Source organism: Aquarana catesbeiana, linkage group LG05 (assembly GCF_042186555.1).
Source record: "Aquarana catesbeiana isolate 2022-GZ linkage group LG05, ASM4218655v1, whole genome shotgun sequence".
Classification (NCBI taxonomy): domain Eukaryota; kingdom Metazoa; phylum Chordata; class Amphibia; order Anura; family Ranidae; genus Aquarana; species Aquarana catesbeiana.
Genome location: NC_133328.1, coordinates 499,345,534 through 499,365,541, shown reverse-complemented (window position 1 = coordinate 499,365,541; position 20,008 = coordinate 499,345,534). Strand labels below are relative to the sequence as shown.

The window sequence follows — 20,008 nt, the reverse complement described above, 5'->3', positions numbered from 1 at the left end:
GTGTACTGTGGGCTGCCGTATAAGGTCTTATGGCTTTTGTTTGGCAGGGTGTCTCCCTCCCCTCAAGGCTATTGCTGTGGGACGTCTCGGTAGGTAATGAATATTAGCCTAACTCTGTGTCCCATGATGTATGAAAAAGAAAATAGGATTTTTTCATCATACTTGCCTGTAAAATCCTTTTCTTTGAGTACATCATGGGACACCTAGATCGTTCCCCTCTTTTTTGAGAATTCAGTGCTTGCTACAAAACAGAAGTACTTCCTGTATGGGAGGGGTTATCTAGGAGATCACTTCCTGTCTAAAAAACTTTGGTCTACCAGTGTCTGTCCACCTGGAGATGAAGTATAGCCAGTAGGTAATGAATATTAGCCTTACTCTGTGTCCCATGATATACTCAAAGAAAAGGATTTTACAGCTAAGTATGATGAAAGACTGAAATTTTTGAGAAAAAACATGTTTTGCTTCGTTTCTGTTATTGAATTTTGCAAATAAATAATTGTTCTTCGTAAGTTTAGGTCAAAGTGTATTCTGCTACATTTCTTTGAAAATAACCCATAGTGTATATTAGTCTGTGTGAGAGTTCACAAACTATGGTATATGTCTGAAAATTGATCAGTCCTGATGTACTGATGGCCATTTCTTGAGGCCAGAAAACGCCAGAGCAGTACAAATATCCCCCAAATGACCCCTATTTGGAAAATATACATTCCAAGGTATTTTCTGTCATAATTTTTGGGAAAATTAATAACATACTGTCACCAATGCAGTACAACTTTATCATACAACTGGTGTGGTGGTGAACAGGGACACTGTGACCAGAGGAATATGTTACAATAATAACAATGTACTAACCTGGGGAAGTGATCAGGATTTTTTTTTTTTACACATTATGATTGCTTATATCAGTGCATTACATTGCTATAAGCAAGCATTTTACTGAATGAAACGGATTCATTCAGTTTGTTTTGTTTTAAATAGCTGTGATTGGCCAGAGCTAATCACATGGTCACACTGATCAGTCATCGGCTGTCTGATGGACGCAGCTGGTGACCGATTGCACCGCTGCATGGCCATGCGATCCGGGAGGATGTGTCATATGACATCCTCCCGGATAGACGAGAAGCCCGTCCAGCCGTCATTTTGTTATAGGCTGGATGGGAAGTGGTTAAAGCCCAAAGCAAACTTTTACTATATTGTAGCTTACCAATTCTTAGATGCGGTAGTTACATTCGTTTTCTTTTTTAGGCTTTCTTTCCTTTAATTTCACCTGGTGATTCAGCTGTTAAGTCTGTTGTTTTTGAACAGAACAAATTCTCCTACAATTAATGCAATTTTGGGTGTTGAGATAATATATTGAACACTTACAGGGGTGCTTTAAATGATCAGCTTTTATTTATTCATGTAAAACCTTTATCCCAAAAAACAAAACAAAAAAAAACTGTTGCTGTAACTGCTTGTGTAACTGCAGTATGAGTTGGAGTTTGGCTTGAATTTGTTAGTGTATCTAAATCTGCTAGTACATCTAACACTCCCACCTGACTGAAAATGCTGCCCCCCTGCTCCTTCGTCCAGATTGGAGGCACTGTAATACAGGAGGTGTGTTACTGGCCAGATAACCAGGTAAAAAAAAGAAAACTAATGCATACACAACATCCAAGCATTGGTAAGCTGCAACATATTACATTTTTGGTTTTGTGTTTAATGTCGCTTTAAGTGAGCTGCAATACACATTTTATGACATTTTATTATTGGAAAATATATTTGTTTTGATATCACTGGTATTAGAATGGTGTGACAGTATTTGCACGGACGGGCACAATTTGAGTACAGTTTGCACTGTTTTGAGGCACTTTATTTTAATTTTTATTTACTAATTTTATTTTTTTCTGTAATTGGCATAATTATAATTTAATAAACACTGTGGGCCAATTGACATACGTTGATAATTTTGCACAGTTTTAAGGTTTTTTGTAGACATTTAACAGATATGCATTTCATTATCGTGCAGATTATGGTTAAATATCATATATATATATATATATATATATATATATATATATATATATTTATATTTACAAATATACGTGTGTGTGTGTGTACATACACTTTTTTTTTTTTTCCAGATTGTATCGCTCCATTGGAGACTATGATGTTCTTCGAGGCATTTTTAGTGGGAAGATTGGAACAAAACCTATAACTCAAGAAGCCTTAACTGCAGAAGCAAAATCTGATTATGCCACAGCTGCAAAAATGTATGATGAAGTAAGTGGATCACTTCTGAAACTCTTGTCCTGATTGGGTCCACTTGCAAGTCAGTTTTAAGATTATTTACATTAAGTCAAACATTCTCATTCTCATATGAATACATATGGGAAAGATAAAAACACTTAACTTCAGGAGAGCAATTTTCCAAGGATGAGGGCTGCTCTCTAGGATTTAGACTGGGAAGGAATATTTGCATTGATAAACAGAACAGAAATCGGAATTCTTCAAAAAGACTGTTTGGGACCTCACTGCAAAGTATATTCCCATGGGCAATAAGTTTTTAAAAGGCTAAAAACAAAACCTATGTGGCTCACGGCCAAAGTTAAAAAAGCTATAAACAATAAGAGAAGAGCTTTTAAAAAATATAAAAATGAAGGAACACTAATGTCGTTTAAATGTTACAAAGAATTTAACAGAATATGAAAAAAGGAAATCAAGGACGCAAAAATTCAAAAGGAACGACAGATTGCAAAAGATAGTAGGACAAACCCCAAAAAATTCTTCAAATATACACTAATAGTAAAAGGGTCAGGTCTGAGCATGTAGGCCCTTTACAGAATAATCTAGAGTGGGTGACTGGGGACAAAGGGTAGGCAAATTTATTAAATACTTTCTTCAGCTCTGTGTATACAAAAGAGCATGGGGGAGCTCATGTCCATAATGGGGGTGGTACTGACACAGCCCCGAATGATCCACAATGGCTCAAAAGTGATATGGTCCAGAAATATTTAGACAGAATAAAGGTGGATAAAGCACCTGGACCTGATGGCATTCACCCACGGATCCTAAAAGAATTGAGCTCTGTAATTTCAAAGCCATCGTATCTAATTTTTAGGTACTCATTAATGACGGGAATAGTACCACTGGATTGGTGCAGGGCGAACGTGGTGCCTATATTTAAAAAGGGATCAAAGTCTTTAACAAGTAACTATAGACCTGTTAGTTTAACTTCTATAGACCAAAACGTCACTTCCGCCCATAGCTCTCAAAGGGCCATTTTTTTTTTATTATATTTTTAAATGACAAATTTTAGTTTTATTTTTTTTTATTGCATTTTAGTGTAAATTTGAGCTCTGAGGTCTTTTTGACCCCAGATGTCATATTTAAGAGGTCCTGTCATGCTTTTTTTCTATTAAAGGGATGTTTACATTCCTTGTAATAGGAATAAACTTTTTAAAACAGTATAAAAATAAAAGGTAAAATAAGAAAAACATTTTTTTAAATGCGTCCCATCCCGCCAAGCTCGCATGCAGAAGCGAACACATACATGGGTAGCGCCCGCATACAGTGTTCAAACCATACATGTGAGGTATTGCCGTGATCGGTAGATCGAGAGCAATAATTCCAGCCCTATAACTCCTCTGTAACTCAAAACATACAACCTGTAGAATTTTTTAAACGTCGCCTATGGAGATTTTTAAGGGTAAAAGTCTGTCGCCATTCCACGAGCGGCCGCAAATTTGAAGCGTGACATGTTGGGTATCAATTTACTCAGCGTAACATTATCTTTCACAATATAAAAAAAAATTGGGCTAACTTTACTGTTGTCTTATTTTTTAATTCAAAAAAGTGTATTTTTTCCCAAAAAAAGTGCGCTTGTAAGACCGCTGTGCAAATATGGTGTGACAAAGTATTGCAACGACCGACATTTTATTCTCTAGGGCAGGGGTCCTCAAACTACGGCCCGCGGGCCGAATCCGGCCCTCCAGCGTTTTTTATCCGGTCCGCGGACTGCCCCTTTAACATCGCAGCACTCCCCCCTGCCCTCTGCTACTTTTATCACACAGGACGGGAAACATGACAGGTCTGGACAAAGGACCTTTTGTGTTAAGAAGCAGGTGATTGGTTACTAGGCATCGGGGCGGTCCCAGGAATCAATCACCTGCCTTTCACTTGCAAAGTCCCGCCCTTTGTCCGGACCTACCATGCTTCGTGTCTTGTGTGATACAGGTAACAGAGGGGAGTGGGAGTGCTGTGATATTATAGAAGGGGAGGCAGTGAAATATCGATGAGGGGAGTCTGTGATGGGGGGGGGCATCTGTGATAGGAGGCAGTCTGATATGGGGGGGGGGGCTCTGTGATGGCGGAGTCTGTGATGGGGGGGATCTGTGATATGGGGGGATCTGTGATGGGGGATCAGTGATGGGGGAGTCTGATATGGGGGGCTCTGTTATGGGGGATCTGTGATGGGGGAGTCTGATATGGGGGGATCTGTGATGGGGATCTGTGATGGGGATCTGTGATGGGGATCTGTGATGGGGATCTGTGATGGGGGAGTCTGATATGGGGGGATCTGTGATGGGGGAGTCTGATATGGGGGGATCTGTGATATGGCCGGATCTTTGATGGGGGGCTCTGTTATATGGGGGGATATGTGATATGGGGGGAGTCTGTGATGGGGGGAGTCTGATATGGGGGGATCTGTGATGGCGGAGTCTGTTATGGGGAAAGTCTGTGATGGGGCGTCTGTTATGGTAGTATCTGTGATGGGGGAAGTATGTGATATGGGGGAGTCTGTTATGGGGGGAATCTGTTATGTGGGGCTTTGTGATGGAGAGGAGTTTGTGTTGGGGGGCTTTGTGATGGGGGGATCTGTCATGGGGGGCTTTGTTATGTGGTGAGTCTGTGATGGGGAGGGGGGTCTGTGATTGGGAGTGGTTCTGTAATGAGGGGAGTCTGTGAAATACTGATAAGTTCTTATTGATTACAATTGTTCTATATTTTAAATATTGTACTGTTTTTTCCTGTTTTGTTTTTTTTTTTTTGCACTACAAATAAGATGTGTGCATAGGAATTAGTTCATATTTTTTTTTAAACTATAGTGCGGCCCCCCAACAGTCTGAGGGACCGTGAACTGGCCCCCTGTCTAAAAAGTTTGAGGACCCCTGCTCTAGGGTGTTAGAAAAAAATATTTGGGGGTTCTAAGTAATTTCCTAGCAAACAAAACAGTTTTTAACTTGTAAACAACACATCTAAAAAAGAGGATTGGTCCTTAAGTAGTTAAGGTTGTATCCGTGAACACAGGGGGCTTCTCAACAAAACCAGTCGCTGTTGGAATTTGGACTGTTGTATCTGCGTGAAGGGAGGACAGAACAAAAACATTCCGTGTGTCCCTCCACTTCACTGTGTGCAAATTAATACACTTCAAGCAGGCTCCCTCCCCCTGTCTGTCGGGACTCAACAAGCCATTGGGGGAAGCCCCAGCGATTAGATCGCACGGTGCCACATGCGCCAATTCCTCCTTCAAAAAGGGGACTAAAAAGTGGCAATAATTGTCCACGTACAAGTGGTACCCCTTTTCGGGTAAGTGTGACACCAAGTCCCAAACAATCTTGCCAGCACTCCCTATGTAGTCTGGGCAGTTGGGGGGCTCCACTTGACTGTCTTTTCCCTTATAATTTGGAAAAATTGGGGAAATTACTGCGCTAAACCAATGCAAAGAAAAAGCTGCTGACACTGAAACAGACAAAGTCCCAACCAAATGTGAAAAAACAAAGTGTAGCGCTAAATATAAAACAATACGACAGCAGTGAACTGAAATTGTTAGTATGTGGAACATGTAGACATGTAATGCAAACAAGCAGGCTGCAAGTACAAAATTCACATGTACAAAAAAGGCAAATCAGTGAAGATAAAGTTCAAATGAAAATGAACAAAATAGACTTCCTAAGAAGTGTGTCCTTTGAATATGTGACTGAGTCCTCAATAGAGATGGTGATGGTGCAACAAAGTAAATCTAACTGTGAGACTGTTGGAACAGGAAGGTCTTCTGTTAAAAAGATATAGATGGGTACTCTTACCAGATAAGGTGGACGCACTTGCCATCGGCAGTGGGTCAATCAGGCTCGTATAGGCCGAACGGCTCGAAATTCAGAGTTTTACCGACTCAGGTATGACTGGAAGATGGTCACTCCAAACAGGGTAGGTCCACTCATCAGCAGTATGGATCTAGCCCAGGATTCGGATAACTCTCCAGGCAAAATGGGACTATCACCCAATGGGAGAGCTGTCTGCAGGCTGGTGGTAGGCGAAGGAATAGGTGCAGTCAGACCGGGATGCAAATAGGAAAAAAGTGAAGAGGCGCCATATGGTGCAGGTCAAAAACAGGGAGATTTATTCTTAAAAAGTTCAAAACATCAATAATAGATCAGTACAAAAAATACTTGGTAATCACAAGTTAAAAAATATTAAAAGCAATGTGGGAAGCAAGTAATGCGAGCCCGATGCGTTTTGTCCCAACGGACTTCAACTGGGGCATGACATTGCTCCCCCACATTGCTCACATTTTATAGCATATCATAGTAACCGAGCATATGACGTTAGGAAATGAAGCTCCACCCTCGGTATACAAACCGGAAGTAAAAGCTGCCGACGTGAATTCCGTGCCTCATTGTGGAATGCACTGAAATATGGTTCCACATGCAGGGGGACAGGAGAGTGGTTACACCCGTAACACCTGAGAACCGTAAGTGGCTGGCGCTAATATCGTGCCTAATTCTATAATTCCCGGGCATAGCTCTTACCATATCATACCTCAGAGGTAGAAGGTCAGACTGCGGGAGGGAAGCGTCACAGCTGCCACGTGACATCGTAGCCACAATGAGAACACAACCCCCGCACTGCCCGCCTATAGGAAAACCCTAAATGAGTCACGTGACTAAACACGTGACTCGCTGTGGATCGGAAAGAGTCACGTGACTGCAACCTCCACACTGTCCACCTATAGGGAAACCCTGAACGAGTCACGTGACTTGCCATGGGTCAGAATAGGGTTGTCCCGATACCACTTTTTTAGGACCGAGTACAAGCACCGATACTTTTTTTCAAGTACTCGCCGATACTGATTACCGATACTTTTTTTTAATGTCACGTGACAGTGTTTTTTTTTTTTGTTTTTTTGTTTTTTTTAACAGTGCTTTTTTTTGGGGGGGGGGGGGGTGAACGTTGTATGTGTGTGTGTGTGTGTTTTTTTTTATTTACAACTTTTATTTTTTACAATAATTTTTTGTTTGTTTTTTAATCAGCCCTGTTGGGGGGCTTTGGTGAGATATCAGGGGTCTTAACAGACCTCTGATATCTCCCCCTTGAGACAGAGAAAGAGACAGAGGATAGAGATTCCCTAGTCCCTTTCTCTGTAGCCTCAGCTGCACTGAGAATGAATGGAGAGAAGACAGCGACTCCTCTCCATTCATAAACTGAGACATCACAATCACAGGAGATTACAATGTTTCAGGTATGTGAATAGACAGAGTCAGCTGACTCTGTCTATTCACAAAGGAAGGAGGAGGGGGACGGTGGAACGGAGGGGGAGAGAGAAGGAGAGGGGAACGGAGGGGACAACGGAGGGGACAGCGGAGAGGCACAGCAGAACGGAGGGGACAGCGGAGGGGGACAGAAAAGGAGAGAGGAACGGAGGGGGACAGCGGAGAGGCACAGATAATGAAAGAGGAACGGAGGGGACAGCGGAGGGGCACAGAGAATGAAAGAGGAATGGAGGGGACAGCGGAGGGGGACAGAGAATGAAAGAGGAATGGAGGGGACAGCGGAGGGGCACAGAGAATGAAAGAGGAACGGAGGGGACAGCGGAGGGGGACAGAAGAGGAGAGAGAAACGGAGGGGGCATGGAGGAGGATGCAGTGACATACAGCGGTGAGCGATCACCGCTGTATGTCACTAAAGCAGCTGAAAGCCGCTGGGGGAGAATCTTGTAACTCCCCCATGCGCCGATCACAGCTGACTTCCAGGTATCGGTGGAAGCATCGGGAGCATTTGCCCGAGTACAAGTACTTGGGCAAATGCTCGGTATCGGTGCCGATACCGATACTAGTATCGGTATCGGGACAACCCTAGGTCAGAACGAGTCATGTGACCAAACACATGACTCACTGTAAGTCACGTGAGCCTCATAGTAGTCATGGCACAGTGACGTCACATAATGCTGTGCGCTCCGGATATGAACTGAAAATGGTTCAAGCCTCGTTTTGAATATGAGGCTGGTGTTGTTACCCGGAGCTTCTTAGATGAATTACTCCCATAGTTCATCACGTAACCACACCCAATCGAATGGGTCGGCTCCATGGTATGGCACGTGATTTCACCCAAGCCGCACATGTATCACTTCCGTCATAACGCAACAGCGTAATGGCGTCAATAAGTGAAATGCGCTCCAGATTGCCACCTAGAGGCCTATTCGTGTCTCACTGTGGATGCAGGCATCGTGACTATGGAATAAAAAGTAATAATACCATGAATGGGGCCACTGGCTGGATTAAGGTTTTAAATTCAAACCAACGCATAAATGTATAATGGGATGTATACATATTCCATAATGCCATAATCCGTACATTTGAACCATTACACATAAATACATGGAATCTGATATATACAACACTAAAATGAATAGTTATACATAAAGATGTGCATGAGTAGTATAGCAGACCGAACACAATGACTAAATTAGGCTTGATTGATAAAACAATTAATGTTCCAATCGACGTTCAAACCGACGGCGAGTAGGACCTTAACTCATGGATCCAGTAGCTCTCAAGATGAGATACTCCACGTAGGCTGGAGTCGACCCTCCATTGTGGGACAAATTTGCCTATTATTTGAAATTGAGTGCCCAGAGGGTTTTTATTATGATGTTCCAAATAGTGACGGGGCATACTATGATTGATACGGCCCTTCCGGATGCTGGTCAAATGCTCATTGACCCTCAACGAGAAAGTCCTAATAGTGCGTCCCACCTATTGTTTGTTTCATGGACAAGTAAGAAGGTATACTATGTATCTGGTGGCACAAGTTGTAAAGTGTTTCCTCTTGTATTTACGTGAAGTAGAAGTCGATGAAAAAGTATCTGTTTTGCTTTTCCCACACACATTGTGGAGACATACATTACACTTCCGGCAAGGGTAATATCCCTTGCATTGTTAGAAAAAAGTTACCGTCTTAGGGGAATCTATTATATTGGGAGCAATCTCTTCTTGTATAGATCTAGGACCTCTGAATATGACCCCCGCACGTTCAGGAAGGACCGGTCCCAGAAACGCATCATTCTGTAAAACCTTCCTATGTTTATTAATGATCTTTTTAATTTGTTTATGCTGTATTGAAAAAGCAGTATGAAAGGACCATTTTAACCTATTTTCATGGATGGTTTTTGGGTTATCTTTCAGTGAGGTACTTCTATCTATTTTTATAACTTTATTGATATCTCTATCCAAGTCTGCATGTCTATATCCTTTTTCCAAAAATTGTATTTTCAGAATCTCTGCTTGATGCTGGAAATCAGCAGTGTTTGTGCAATTCCGTCGCAGTCGAAGGAATTGACTGTGAAATAGATGTCAGCCATTCGCTATGACGACAACTTTTGACTGGATCGTAACCATTCCGGCCGGTAGACTTGAAATAAGTTTTGAATTCCAAACAGTTCCTGATATTATTAACTGAAATCTCAAGATCTAGGAAGTGGATGGTGGTCTGACTCGCCTCATAGCTCAAAGAGATACCCCTGTTGTCGTCATTGAGTGTGGGCATACATCCATGTAAGGATTCAAGGTCGCCCTTCCAGAGGAGGAGGATGTCGTCTATATACCTAGCCCACAGAACTAACTTTGGTCTCTGAAGGGCATACACGACATCCTCCTCCCATTGTACCATGACTAAATTGGCCAAGCTTGGCGCATATTTGGCCCCCATAGCCACCTCCCATCTCTGTGTATAAAACTGGCTCTGGAACCAAAAGTATTTTCTTTCTCGTACATCACGGGACCCAGAGCCTCAGTAATTACTGATGGGTTATATAGGGTATCACTAGGTGATTGGACACTGGCACACCCTGGACAGGAAGTTCAACCCCCTATATAATCCCTCCCCTTACTGGGAGTACCTCAGTTTTTCCGCCAGTGTCTTAGGTGTTGGTCACGAATAAAGATGTGCTGTGCTGAGCTCCGCTGGAATATCCTCACTGGGGCAAGCCATGCAACCAGATCCATTCAAGGTGTCTTTTTCCAGGCCGAATTGGATGTTACCCAGGCCTCATATCTGAAGAAACAAGGTTTTACCTATAACGCTTCTCTTTTTAGAGAGCTGGACCCTGGGATCCAGTATTTGTTTTTTTTCTGCCATATTCCTGGCGGGGTGCTTTACAGGCCCAGAACTGCGGATCCCCCTATTCAAGGGGACCCCAGTCTCTGAAGGTTTTTTCTCTAAATGGAGCCCACCGTGAGAGGTGAAGATTGGGTCTGTTATACAGGACCCTGCCGCTGGATAAGGTAAGGGAGACTCCTCAAGAATTTTTAAATTCTATTAGGTTTCTCCTTTTAAGTAAATGTATGCTATGCCTAAAGTCGCCACCGTGGGCTGTCAAGAGCACATACCTTTCATTAGGGGTGCTGAAATTAATCGCTGCACCGATGCATCGCAATTCGGGTGTCCCCGATGCGGCATCGATGCATGCGACCGGTAAAATCCATTTCTTGCCCCGCCCCTCCCGGGAGAGCGCTCCGTGCGTAAAGTTGTTAAAGCACTCCTCTCACATCTCTCCTGATGTCAGCCCCGCCCACTAACTTGGGCTATCAGGTCAGAAGAAGAGGCGAGCGGGGCTGACATCAGGAGAGATGTGAGAGGCGGGCCGGGAGTCACATGGGCGGGCCAGGAGTCACATGAGTGGCATATACACACACTAATTAACAGCTTTACGCACGGAGCGCTCTCCCGGGAGAATTCCCTGCTGACCTCAGGAGAGTTGTGACATACGAGAACACCGGCGGCTGATATGGAGATGGTGAGCAGGCAGATCGCCCTGCTCATTACAGGCTGCCACAAGCACGGCAGAGCAGCATGCAAGTATCTTTCTGAATGTGATGACAGCTCAGGAAGGGACACAGGACACCATTAGATTGTCAGAAATAAAAACACAAATGTCTGCTCTTATAATTCCCAGTATGGTGCTGGGGTGACACACACTGTTTTGCTTTCTGACCATCTGTCAGGTTGTGTCACGATCACCATTCAGCTGATCTACATAACCCAACACAAGTCCATATCATAGAATTGTCTTCTATGTGCCTTCATCACACCACAACTCTGCATTGTTGTCCGCAGTTTCTGACCATCTCCTGTGCTATGTCCGCAGTCTCTGACCATCTCCTGTGCCATGTCCGCAGTCTCTGACCATTTCCTGTGCCATGTCCACAGTCTCTGACCATCTCCTGTGCCATGTCCGCAGTCTCTGACCATCTCCTGTGCCATGTCCGCAGTCTGTGTCCATCTCCTGTGCCATGTCCGCAGTCTCTGACCATCTCCTGTGCCGTGTCCGCAGTCTGACCATCTCCTGTGCCATGTCCGCAGTCCCTGACCATCTCCTGTATTATGTCCGCAGTCTCTGACCATCTCCTGTATTATGTCCGCAACTCTCTGACCATCTCCTCTATTATGTCCGCAGTCTCTGATCGTCTCCTGTAGTAGGTCTGCAGTCTCTGACCATCTCCTGTAGTATTTTGGAAGAGAGCCTGGAGCTCCTCTGCTGTCTTTTTTTTCTTAAGAACAGATAGAATTAAAAAAATGGAGTTCTTCTGACTACTTGAATTTTTTTTGTTGAAAACCATGAGCACTTGCAGACTTGCACTGTAATCGCGATGCATCGTGGAATCTAATCGAATCGTAGACATGATAAACGTAATCGAATCGTGAGGCCAGTGAAGATGCGCACCCCTACCTTTCATGCCTGTTCCGTCTGTCTCAGTGTCCACGCTGTACATTCCTCCAGCCATGCTCCAGGTAGGATGTGGGTAGGGGGGTTCTTTCCTTCAGGGATTCTCCCCCTATGGCTTAGGGGGCCGGGGTAAGCCTTAGCAGGGAGTGGTAGTATACCGCACCACCCGCCACCGCCATTTCGGCAGCGTCCCATCCACTGGCTCTTCTTTCTCCTCCACCCCAGCCTACCCTCCATGCTTGTTCCGAGGATCGGAGCCTCGGCTCGCGCGGGAAAGCGCGTGTTTTTGAAAAGCAAGGGGGGGTGGAAGGGGTGGTCGGAGGAGGGGGGGCGGAGCGCTAACGCGACGTCAGACGTGGTTAGACGCCCACATCGCTGGCTACACAAGCTATAAAGTGCACTCTCTTTCAGGTGCACACAGCTTATGGAAGGACACAGAGCTGATGGGCGCATGTGAGTGTGGGACACAGACATTCCCAGCCAGCATTTACTTAAGAATCAGACAGGGTATTGGTAGCAGCGACAGTTGCTGAACTACATTGCTCAGCAGTCAGTGCATTTTTGTGGTACCTCTACCTTTGTTGCTTAGCACTATGGGCAGAAGAGGTACAAATACCCCGAAAAATAGGGGCTCAAAGGGTTCCCCCTCAGGATCTGAGGACCCCCCCTCTGCAGCACCTTCCCCTCCTGAAGGACCTGGGGAAGCTGGCCAGGGTGAGCCGTTGGGGTCAGGGGCTGCAACTGCTTCTGGCACTTCAGCCCCTGTATACATTACACAGGAGCCGGGATGAGACTGATGATATCTATTCTGAGGAATCAAGTGGAGAGGGGCCCTCTTCAGCTTCTCAGGATGAGAAGGTGTTGGTGTTGGTGCTGGATTGGTCGGCTCCACATTCAAGTTACCCGTATCTGAGTCAAAGAACCCTCCTCTTGTTTGGGTTCACTGAAGCCTCCTCAAACTACACATGCCTTTCCTGTTCCAGGTTTACTGGAAAAGCTTATTTGTTCTGAGTGGGATCACCCAGATAAACATTTTTTCCCTCCTAAAAAGTTTTCAACATTTTATCCTATGGAGGAAAAATTTACAAAGATGTGGGGTATACCGGCGATTGACGCCGCCATATCCTCCATCAATAAAAGTCTGACTTGTCCTGTTGACAATGCTCAGATGCTTAGGGATCCAAGTGATAAAAAATTGCAATTCCTGTTAAACATTTTCTCTTTGGCACGTTCAGTTGCAGCAATTGGAGTTTGTCAATTCTTGAGAGACCATGTTATAAACAGGTGCTCAAAGTTTTACCTGAACAGCAGGCTCGGGGGTTGGCCAACCTACCAGTGGCTTTGTGTTGTGCTGTTGACGCAGAGATTTTACCCTCCAGACCTCTCGCCTTATGCTTGGGTTGGTACATATGCGTAGATTCTTATGGTTGAAAAATTGGTCAGCCGAATCACCATGTAAGAAGCTCCTGGCAGGGTTTCCCTTTCGTGGTGCAAGACTGTTCGGGGAGGATTAGGACAATTATATCCAAAGGATCTCTAGTGGGAAAAGCACCCTTTTGCCAGTAAAGAAAACATCCTTCCTTTAAACTGGCTCTTTCTCCAGTGCCAGGGGCATCAGCCTCCAGGCAGTCATGACGGCCTCCTCCATCAGGCTCAAAAGTTAAATCTCAGAGTCAACCCCAGGGACAGAAGAAGTCCTGGGGGAGGAAGTCTACAAGACAGAACGCTAAAACCTCCTTATGAAGGGACGCCCCCGCTCACTCGAGTGGGGGGAAGACTGCTAAAGTTCTCAAGGATCTGGCAGGAGGATTTTCAGGACAAATGGGTAGTCTCTACAATAACTCTAGGTTACAAACTAGAGTTCCAGGAATTCCCCTCTCCTCGTTTCCTCAAATCAAATGTCCCCAAAGACTCAGAGACAAAGAAGTCTCTCTAGCATTGGATCGACTTTTGTCGCAAAAAGTTATCGTGGTAGTCCCCTCGCAAGAGCAGGGATTGGGGTTTTATTCAAACCTTTTCACAGTACCAAAGCCAAATAGAGATGTCTGACCCATTCTAAACCAATTCCTAAAACTGCGGTCCTTTCGCATGGATTCAATCCGATCGGTTGTCTCCATCCTACAAGGAGGAGAGCTTCTGGTGTCAAGAGACATCAAGGATACATACCTGCATGTACCTATTTTCCCTGCTCATCATAGATATCTGCGTTTCGAAGTAGAAAAACGCCACTGTCAGTTTTTAGCCCTGCCTTTCGGGCTAGCCACTGCACCTCAGGTGTTTACAAAGATTTTGGTTTCTCCTCTAGCCAGATTAAGATCCCAGGGTATAACGCTAATAGGGTACCTAGATGACCTGCTCTTTATAGATCAGTCGGTAGCCCGCTTGGACCAAAACTTGGTCACCACAATCAACTACCTAGAATACCTAGGTTGGGTCCTTAACTTCTTCAAAGTCTTCTTTAAATCCAGTAAGAAAACTAGAGTATTCGGGTCTGGTCATAGATACAGCTCAGAAGAGGGTATATTTACCCCAGGCAAAAAGCAGTGCCATAAAGAGACTGATTCAGGTAGTAAGGGCAAAGAAGGGTCCTTCTATTCTCCTTTGTATGAGGCTGCTAGGAAAGATGGTGGCTTCATTCAAAGCAATTCCCTATGCTCAGTTTCATTCGAGACTGCTGCAAAACAGTATCCTGTCTGCCTTGAACAAAAAAGCCCAGGCGTTAGATTTTCCAGTGCGCCTGTGTCCTATAGTGCGTCAGAGCCTCAGTTGGTGGTTGATTCCCGAGAATCTTTAAAAAGGAAAATCATTTTTACCAGTTACCTGGACAGTGGTAACAACAGATGCCAGTCTTTCAGGTTGGGGAGCAGTTCTGGAACAGTTAACTGTCCAGGGGAGGTGGTCCAAGACCGAGAGGACCTTACCCATCAACATTTTGGAGATCTGTGCAGCATATCTAGCCTTAAAAGCCTGGATGCGCAGGTTACAGGGTTGCCCTGTCAGGATCCAGTCCAACAATGCCACAGAAGTGGCTTATATCAATCACCAAGGAGGAACCAGGAGTCGTGCAGCTCAGGAGGAAGTAAACCGGATCTTAATCTGGGCAGAAAAGCATGTGCCATGCATATTGGCAATCTTCATTCTGGGGGTAGAGAACTGGCAGGCGGACTACTTGAGTCACCGGCAGTTAGTTCCAGGGGAATGGTCTCTTCATCCCGACATCTTCTTGGCCATATGCCAAAGATGGGGAGTTCCGGATGTAGATCTCTTTGCGTCCAGGTTCAACAACAAGATCGACAACTTTGTGTCAAGAACAAGGGATCCACTTGCATGCGGGACAGATGCGTTGGTGACTCCATGGCATCGGTTCTCTCTGATTTATGCATTTCCTCCTATTCTGCTGCTGCCACAACTTCTTTGCAGGATCAAGCAGGAAAAGAAGTCGGTTCTTCTGGTGGTCCAGAAGAGCTTGGTATGCAGAAATAGTGAAGATGACAGTAGGTTCCCCTTGGACCCTACCGTCATGTCCAGACCTGCTATCCCAGGGACCAGTGTTCCATCCGGCCTTACAAACGCTAAATTTAATGGTTTGGCTATTGAAACCCACATTCTAAAGAGTCGTGGGCTTTCAGGTCCTGTGATTTCTACCTTGATTAATGCAAGGGAGCCAGCTTCCAGAATGATTTATCATAGAGTCTGGAAAGCATATGTCTCTTGGTGTGAATCCAGGGGTTGGCATCCCAGAAAATTATGTCATAGGCAGAATCCTTGACTTTCTGCAAATGGGGTTAGAGATGAAGCTGGCCTTAAGTAAATCAAGGGCAAGGTCTCGGCCTTATCAGTTCTGTTTGAACGTCCACTTGCTTCATATTCTTTGGTACGAAACTTCATACAGGGGGTAACGTGCCTTAATCCTCCGCTTATGGCGCCTCTAAACCCCTGGGACTTGAATTTAGTTCTGTCAGCTTTACAGAAGCAGCCTTTTTAACCAATACGTAAAATTCCCTTAGTTCTGTTGACAAGGAAATTAATTTTTCTGGTGGCCATTTCTTCTGCCAGAAGAGTATCAGAATTAGCGGCCCTTTCTTGTAAAGAGCCATATCTAATAATGCACAAGGATAGAGTGGTGTTACACCCTCATCCTAGCTTTCTACCGAAGGTGGTTTCAGGTTTTCATCTAAACCAAGATATTGTTCTGCCTTCCTTTTTTCCAGATCCCTGTTCTACGGAAGAAAGGTCACTACATTCTTTGGATGTAGTGAGAGCAGTCAAAGCCTATCTGGAAGCGACTGCTCAGGTTCGCAAAACGGATGTTTTGTTTGTATTGCCAGAAGGTCCTAACAGAGGGCAGGCAGCGTCAAAATCTACCATTGCTAAATGGATTCGACAAGTAATTGTTCAAGCTTATGGTTTGAAGCAGAAAGTTCCGCCTTTTCAGGTCAAGGCGCACTCCACTTGGGCTATTAGTGCTTCGTGGGCAGTGCATCACCAGGCCTCCATGGCTCAAATCTGCAAGGCCGCAACCTGGTCGTCAGTCCATACATTCACCAAATTTTATCAGGTGGATGTGAGAAGGCATTAGGATATCGCCTTTGGGCATAGTGTGCTGCAGGCAGCGGTACAAGGTCCTCAGGTCTGATTACACCCTACTTTGTGTGGTTCCCTCCCCTCAGATAGCATTGCTCCGGGACATCCCATCAGTAATTACTGAGGCTCTATGTCCGTGATGTATGAGAAAGAAAATAGGATTTTTATAACCGCTCTACCTGTAAAATCCTTTTCTTTTGAGGTACATCACGGGACACAGAGGTCCCTCCCCTCTTCTAATACACTTATATTACTTTGCTACAAAACTGAGGTACTCCCAGTAAGGGGAGGGATTATATAGGGGGTTGAACTTCCTGTCTAGGGTGTGCCAGTGTCCAATCACCTAGTGATACCCTATATAACCCATCAGTAATTACTGAGGCTTTGTAAGCTGTTATAAAAATCCTATTATGTTAGGTTGCAAACCTCAATAGTTCCTTAATGAAATTCTGTTGTACAATAGGAAGTGATGAATTCTTTGATAGATAGATAGTATTCCACTGCTGCAATCCCCAAATCTTGGGGAATGCAGGTGTACAGAGCGACAACATCTGCTGTTATCAGAATCATATCTTTGTGATATTCTGTTTCCAAAAGCCTAATGGTATCACGAGTATCCTTCAGAGGTAAGAGGGGACCAATCTAACCAATGATTGTAGATGAAAGTCTATATATCGTCCTATTCTGGACGTAATGGAGTTAATCCCACTGACGATGGGACGTCCAGGGGGATTGACTGCATTTTTATGTTCCTTAGGAAGGTAATATATTACTGGAATTCTTGGGGCCAAAGTTATTAAAAACCCTTTTTCTTTCTTGTCAAGAATACCCAATGATAAGCCTTCATTGACCAATTCAACTAAAGCTCTTTTGTATGCTAGAGTTGGATCTTTGGACATCAGACCGTACGTCAAACGATCGTCCAAAATCCTACTCATCTCTTTAATGTATCCTCCTTTGTCCAATACAACAATCCACCCCCCCATCGGCAGGGCAGATAATGAGGTTTTTTCTATCTTATAAAGATTTTAATCCACTAGTGATAGTTGGATTAGTGTGGATTATTTTATTCGGTAATTGGTCCAAATCCGAAACACATTGAGAGAAGGTGCCATAGTCCCTGGAGGATTGAACAGAGATGGGTTTGATAGTCCAAAATGAACATTACTATCTTGTCCTATTACCCTTGGGACCATGGGGTGTTGTGTAAGGAAATGTCTTTGTATACTCAGCCTACGAACGTACTTTTGCACATCTATAAAAGTGGAAAATTTGTTTAATTTTCTCGGAGGGACATATTTAAGTCCCTTATCCAATACAGACTTTTCTGCATCAGTGAGTTCTATTTTACTTAAATTAAAAATGCCTGCACCTATTGGGTCCTTTTTCTTTTGTAGGCGCCACCCCCCTCTGGAGCCTCATTTTTGTTTTGGGCTTCTGGGGTGGTTTTCAGTAGTTATGGGAAAAACCTGCATATTATGATGAGCCTAGATAGTTCTGATTGTAATTATAGGGAGATCTATTAAACTCATCATCCTCCCCATTCATATAAGAATAAGGGTCGCGATGTGTATTACGTGGGCCATCGTCACGAAGAGGCGCAAAATGATTGTGTGTAAATCGGTGTACTTTGAGGTTAATCATAATCTCGGTTATAGCCAGGTCTGTTGTTATGCCAGTTCCTTGGTGAACCCTCATAGCCCTCATTGTATTGGTGGTCTCTGGTGCCCCCATGGCGGGGTCCTCTTCCTCTAGTTTTGGGGCCTCTAACTCTGGAATTGGGGAACTGTTTCCCCTGATTAGGATCTATACGCTTATAAGTGCCATATGATCCATTCCTAGGGGTATATACATGGTCTCTCCACCTCCAGAGGGTCTTGGATTTTCGGATCGACTTGTTTCATAAGTCTATCTGGATTCTGTGTTAAGATCCCTGATCTCCTTATCAATAGCGAATAGCCTGACTCGTTTTCTGTCCACCAAAAAGCCAAGAAATTTAATTCCTGCTTCATTGAAATACCTGAACCATGGTTCTAGGTCTGCATCACCTTGCTGTGGATGAACATCCCAGCGTAGACCTCTTGGAACCATATGTTCTTTAGTATATTATTAAAGGAACGCAATATCCCATTGAAGGTGTAATTCTGTCACCATCAAGTTTTTTAGCCTAAGGAAGAGTCCAATTAATTCAGTATCTGTGTTGGTGGTAAGAAAGACACCATCTATATTAAAAGACCTTGAGGTCCTATATTCAAACACATCCATAGTGAAATTAAATCAAGGTAGCTGCAGTAAACAATATGTAAAAAAAAAAAATACCATGGGGCCGACCCACTCGTTTGGGTGTGGTTACGTGATGAACTATGAGAGTGATTCATCTAAGAAGCTCTGAGTAACAACACCAACTTCGTATTCTGCATCTTTTTAACAGAAGACCTTCCTGTTCCAACAGTCTCACAGCTAGATTTACTTTGTTGCACCACCACCATCTCTATTGAGGACTCATGAGTCACATATTCAATGGACACACTTCTTAGGAAGTCTATTTATTTTGTTCATTTTCATTTGAACTTTATCTTCACTGATTTGCCTTTTCCCTTGTAAACCATAAAACTATATGTATAGCCTGTGGCCCTGTCACAGATCTTATACAACTTGACCCCATATCTGGCACGCTTGCTGGGGAGATACTGTTTGAAAGACAAGCAGCCAGAAAACTTAATCGGGGACTTGTCAATGCAGACAACTTGATCGGGAATAAACAAGGCTGCAAACTGTTGGTTGAAGTGGTTTGTGAGGGGCCGATCAAATTCAGGGTCACCCCAAGGACAACAGAGTTCATTGTCAAAATGCATGAACCACAAGATCTGCTCGTATCGCGTCCTGCTCATGGAAGCAGAGAACACAGGCATATCACATATCATAGGCAACTCACTTTTTTTAGTTATGCCCATGAGGAGAGATAGGCCTAGAAAGATCTTAAATTCAGAAACCGTAACAGGTTTCCAATCTCTGGCAAGGGTCAACTGGGGATTATGGATGATGAATTGACCAGCATACAAATTGCTTTGGTCCACAATAGATCTTTAGATATCTTCTGTGAAAAAACGTGAATAAAACTCAAGTGACGTAAAATCAACTGTTTCCACCTGAATTCCCGGTTGGCCAGTGAATGGGGGAAGTACGGGCACTGCAGAAATGGTGGGCCCCCAATCAGGATTAGCAAATGCAGCGGGAAGGGCACTATAGGCTCGACGGGCCTGTCTTTGTCTTCTGGTGGCTGCGGGGAACTACTTGTGCTAGCCACCGCACCAGCTAGAACTGCACTTATGGGACTCGCCAAGTCACCACGTGTTACTGCAGTGCTGGTTTGACTAAGACCAGGATGTACTAGAACACTGGTGCTTGCCAGTGTATCAGAAGGATGAGCGGCGCTTTTACTGT

At 44.2% G+C, this 20,008-nt stretch overlaps 1 protein-coding gene across 2 annotated transcripts in view; it reads left to right on the top strand.

The window, feature by feature from the left end:
• PRKDC (protein kinase, DNA-activated, catalytic subunit) overlaps positions 1-20,008 on the top strand; it is a 712,087-nt gene that overhangs the window by 491,972 nt on the left and 200,107 nt on the right. For both annotated transcript variants that reach the window (XR_012244521.1, XM_073631567.1), the window contains exon 64: positions 2,124-2,262. Coding sequence is in view for 1 of the 2 variants with exons in the window: in XM_073631567.1 (XP_073487668.1) it covers positions 2,124-2,262 (139 nt within the window). In the remaining variant the exon portion in view is untranslated. The remainder of the gene's footprint in view (positions 1-2,123; positions 2,263-20,008) is intronic.